The following is a 4,866-nucleotide window of genomic DNA, read 5'->3' as shown; positions in this document are numbered from 1 at the left end:
TAAAAAAATATTTTAGAGAAAAAATTTAAATATAACAATAGATAAAAACAAAATAAGGTTTTAATATCTCATAAATTTTTTAAATAAAAAATTATTTTAAAATTAAAAATTAACTTTAAAATATTTTGATTTTTTTCTATGACAATATAATCCGACATAAACTCTTTTTTTATTTTTTCCTTACAAACAAACAGGAAAGTTCTAATACCGCATAACACACGCGTGCTCGAAGAGCGTGGTCCTTTGCTCTCACTCTCAGTTTCCTAGCAATATCCGCCTCCACTAGACGCCATAGATAAGGAAAAGCAACCAAGAAGTCTTCCGGAAGGATCATCCTAAGACGTGGCGTTTCATAATTGGAAGCTGCAACAGGGTATTCCCGTAATTTCACCATCAAATTTCTATGATATATTGAGACGCTCCAGCTCTCTTCTCCTCACAGTTGTGATTATTTCTTCTCTATCAAAATCTTTAAACAGTTCTCATTCAAGGTATGCCTCTCGTGTCCGATTCTCTAGTTTTTTCTTTAATTTATTTTTTAATAAATAACTCTTACAAGATCTGTTAGTGTTTTATGGATCAGTCCTTAATAATCGTTTATTGATGACATTAATCTGTTTTATTTTTTTATCTGGATATTACGACGTTGTTATCGATTCTATTGTTTAGATCTCGATTGATGCGGGTAATCGAGGGCCCTTTCCATTTTTTTTTTCAAAATTTGATCAATTGATGTATTCTGTCAAGACCTGTTAAGTGTTTTATGGATAACATAGATCTGCCTGATGTTCATATTTGTTTATCTCGATCTTAGGGATCTATTATTTACTTTGTTGTTTAGATCTCGATTGGTCGGTGTTTTCAAGGGCCTCTTAAGATTTGATTGATTAATTAATTAATTAATATGGATCATGTTTCTATTCGTTTAATTTTGATGCTATTTTGATTAAAGGAAACGATTGTCTTTTTCTTTTGAAAAAAAAAGATCAATTGACTTTGTTTGCTATTGTTAATGATCTGAAGGATTGTTATGTTGAGATCTGAATCTAGTTTGTCTCTGATTTTTATTTCTTGGGGTTGTCAGATGCAAATCTTCGTCAAGACTCTTACTGGCAAGACCATCACCCTTGAGGTGGAAAGCTCAGACACTATTGATAATGTTAAGGCCAAGATCCAGGACAAGGAGGGAATCCCACCAGACCAGCAGAGGCTGATTTTTGCTGGCAAGCAGCTTGAGGATGGCCGCACCCTTGCTGATTACAACATCCAGAAGGAGTCCACCCTCCACTTGGTGCTTCGTTTGAGAGGTGGTATGCAAATCTTTGTTAAGACCCTTACTGGAAAGACCATCACCTTGGAGGTGGAGAGTTCTGATACCATCGACAATGTCAAGGCTAAGATCCAGGACAAGGAAGGCATTCCCCCAGACCAGCAGAGGTTGATCTTTGCCGGCAAGCAGCTGGAGGATGGCCGCACCCTTGCTGATTACAACATCCAGAAGGAGTCCACCCTCCACTTGGTGCTTCGTCTACGTGGTGGTATGCAGATCTTTGTGAAGACACTCACTGGAAAGACCATCACTTTGGAGGTTGAGAGCTCTGATACCATCGACAATGTCAAGGCCAAGATCCAGGACAAGGAGGGCATTCCCCCAGACCAGCAGAGGTTGATCTTTGCTGGCAAGCAGCTCGAGGATGGCCGCACCCTTGCTGACTATAACATCCAGAAGGAGTCCACCCTCCACTTGGTGCTTCGTCTACGCGGTGGTATGCAGATTTTCGTGAAGACTCTAACTGGGAAGACCATTACCTTGGAGGTGGAGAGCTCTGACACTATCGATAATGTAAAGGCCAAAATTCAGGACAAGGAGGGGATCCCACCAGACCAGCAGAGGTTGATTTTTGCTGGAAAACAGCTTGAAGATGGAAGGACACTTGCTGACTACAACATACAGAAGGAGTCAACCCTTCACTTGGTGCTTCGGCTGCGTGGAGGAATGCAAATCTTTGTTAAGACTTTGACTGGAAAGACCATCACCCTGGAGGTGGAGAGTTCAGACACCATTGACAATGTCAAGGCTAAGATCCAGGACAAGGAAGGAATCCCCCCTGACCAGCAAAGGTTGATCTTTGCCGGAAAGCAGTTGGAAGATGGGCGCACCCTAGCAGACTACAATATCCAGAAGGAGTCCACCCTTCACCTTGTCCTCCGTCTCCGTGGTGGTTTTTAAGCTTCCGCATGTTGCCTAGGGTCGTTCATGCCTTGGGTGGCTCTTTGTGTGTGCTCAGTAGCCATCTTCGAACGGCTACTTCAAATAAGTTACTGTACTCTTTTCAAGTTGGTTTTTGCGTCCAGTTTGGTACTGTTTGGATTGGCTGTTAAGGGCCGTTCCATTGCAAGCTTTGGTATTTAAGCAAATAAATTATAAGTTTTCTATACAATAAATAAAATATTAATATTAAAAAAAAATCCGAATACAGGATGACTGTAACACCTTGGACACCATTGATAGTATAAAGGATGGTGATGGTTTCAAGATTTACAACCAGAAATACTAGGCTTATGACACAGAACAAGAGGTAATGCAAAAGCCCATAAATTAATGTGTGTAGTGTATCCGAGGACTCAAAGCTAAAGTGCAAAATATACTACTTAGGATTATTTATTTTAATCAGCATAGTAAACTTAAAGTTTCGACGTCACCCCACTTGTAAAATTTTTTTTAGTAAAATAGCATATATTAATATTGTTGTGCATTGAAAGTGCGATGTTAAACCTCTATCGATATTGACCGAGACCCTCATTATCTCTTAAAAAAACTCGCGAAACACTTTCATATTACCATTAAAACAATAAAAAATTAAACCCATCATAGTTTCTTAAAATTATGAAATTTTGAACTCTCTAATTCATAATTAGTATTATTTAAATAAAATAAACTCATATCATGTATAATTTAACCAATTTATTTGTCATTTTCTTGGACAAGAAAAGCACTAACTTTGTTAAATGATCTCCAATGACCCAGTCACGTTGTTGTTGTTCTTTTTCCTAAACAATAAAATTCATGATGATATCTTTCTATTTTAGTTATTAGCAATGAAAGAGTTGTTCTTTTTCCTATGCAATAAAATTCATGATGATATCTTTCTATTTTAGGTATTAGCAATGAAAGAGTGAAAAAGTTTTTCAAAACTAGTTATGTCAATGTGGTTATCATCCCTTCTTTTCAAGCTCAAAACATAAAAAAAATTCAAAATTGTACAATAGTTAAAATAGTCTAATTATTTTTAAAAATGATATGATCTTTTTCCTAAATCGATCTTGAATTATAATTGATATTGTGGTTTATAAATGCTATAAAATTATAATTAATATTGTATATCAGAACTGCGATACTAATAAAATATCACGGCTTAAAACTATAATATTAATTATAATTTTGTCGTCGTTTTCAACCTTAACATGTAACCAAATATCATGTTTTTGAACCGTGGTATTAGTTAAATATCTTATTTCTGAACCACAACTTTTTTATATTATACTATTTAACTAAAACTTTTTTCTTCTTGTGTTAATTTACTATTTATTTGCATTTTGTATATTAATTTCCCAATTTATCCTTCAAATTAAGGAATGCCATGTGACTCCATATTTTATTGGACCTAGGATGTCTAACATTATTTTTAAGAAGCTTACTGGCCTACAATCCATTAGTTCTTTGAATGGGTCTAAGATGATTACATGCTTTTTTTTTTTTTGAAAGCTCTCACTAGAAAAACTATTACTTTAAAGGTTGAAAGTTTAAATAACATATACGATGTGAAGACAAAGATTCAAGTATGGATCATTTGATCTTTTGCTAGCAAATAACTTGCATCATGGCGAATTACAATATTATGAAGGAAACAACTCTACATTTAGTGCTCTATCATGATTGAATGCAAATTTTTGTTAAGCCCCTCGTAGGAAAGACCAATATTACTCTTGAATATGATGTCAAACTATAATATTTTTTTTTTCAATTGCTTGTTGCTAAACTATATAGAAATCTCCTCTATGTACATTTGGCGTACATATAGAGATATCTAAATTCTTTTTCAATTTAATTAATATGGTCTGAATTGATTCCAATTTACAGGTAAGTAACTTGAAGATGAAAAGATTTTGGTTGATTATAAAATTCAAATGGAGCCAAACCTTCACTCTATTCTTCACCTACATAGTGGGATGTATATTTTTGTGAAGATTGTCATAATAGATGTCAACAGTTTGGATAACATTAGTAATATAAAGAAAAGATTCAGGACAATGATAAAAAAAAAGGTTATCTTTGTTAGGAAGTAGTTGGAAAATAATTGTTATTGATTAAAAAAGAAAAAAGAAGTTAATGGGTGCATTATACGCACAACATTCCAATTATTTGGGCTTGCCCAACGACTAGAAAATTCTAGTTATTTGGCCTAAAAAAATAAACATAGCATTTTAAGCCTTGGCTTAATCCTGACTCACCTTAGTTTGTCTAATTTTATCTCAACACATACCTTTATATACTTTTTCAAGTTCATAGAGTTACACACATGATTTTGTATGCACGCCATACATTTTATATGTAGTGTAGATACAAATTTTCTAGCCTATGACTATTTTCTAGTGATGTAACTAGCCAATATCTCCATTAATGTTGCACATGTTATAACAATCCATGAACCAACTTTCTAGAAAAGTATTTTTCTTCACTATAAGATAAATTCAAGAACTTGATGAAAAATACACAAGGCCATAAGTAAGAAAGAGGAACACAATTCCTAAGTCTTGGTCTCCACAGACAACTATTAAGGCCTAACCATTTAATCTCATAGGTAA

General features: G+C 34.5%; 1 protein-coding gene across 1 annotated transcript; it reads left to right on the top strand.

Annotated features, from left to right (window-relative positions):
* The first annotated feature begins 382 nt into the window (after positions 1-382).
* Positions 383-2,433, top strand: LOC105130173 (polyubiquitin). The gene is made up of 2 exons (XM_011032547.1): positions 383-491; positions 1,085-2,433. The coding sequence occupies exon 2, from the start codon at positions 1,085-1,087 to the stop codon at positions 2,228-2,230; it is 1,146 nt and encodes a 381-aa protein (XP_011030849.1). The 5' UTR covers positions 383-491; the 3' UTR covers positions 2,231-2,433.
* The last annotated feature ends 2,433 nt before the right edge of the window (positions 2,434-4,866 follow it).

Source organism: Populus euphratica, unplaced genomic scaffold (genome assembly GCF_000495115.2).
Source record: "Populus euphratica unplaced genomic scaffold, PopEup_1.0 scaffold95.1, whole genome shotgun sequence".
NCBI classification, from domain to species: domain Eukaryota; kingdom Viridiplantae; phylum Streptophyta; class Magnoliopsida; order Malpighiales; family Salicaceae; genus Populus; species Populus euphratica.
This window is presented reverse-complemented; position numbering and strand designations above follow the sequence as displayed.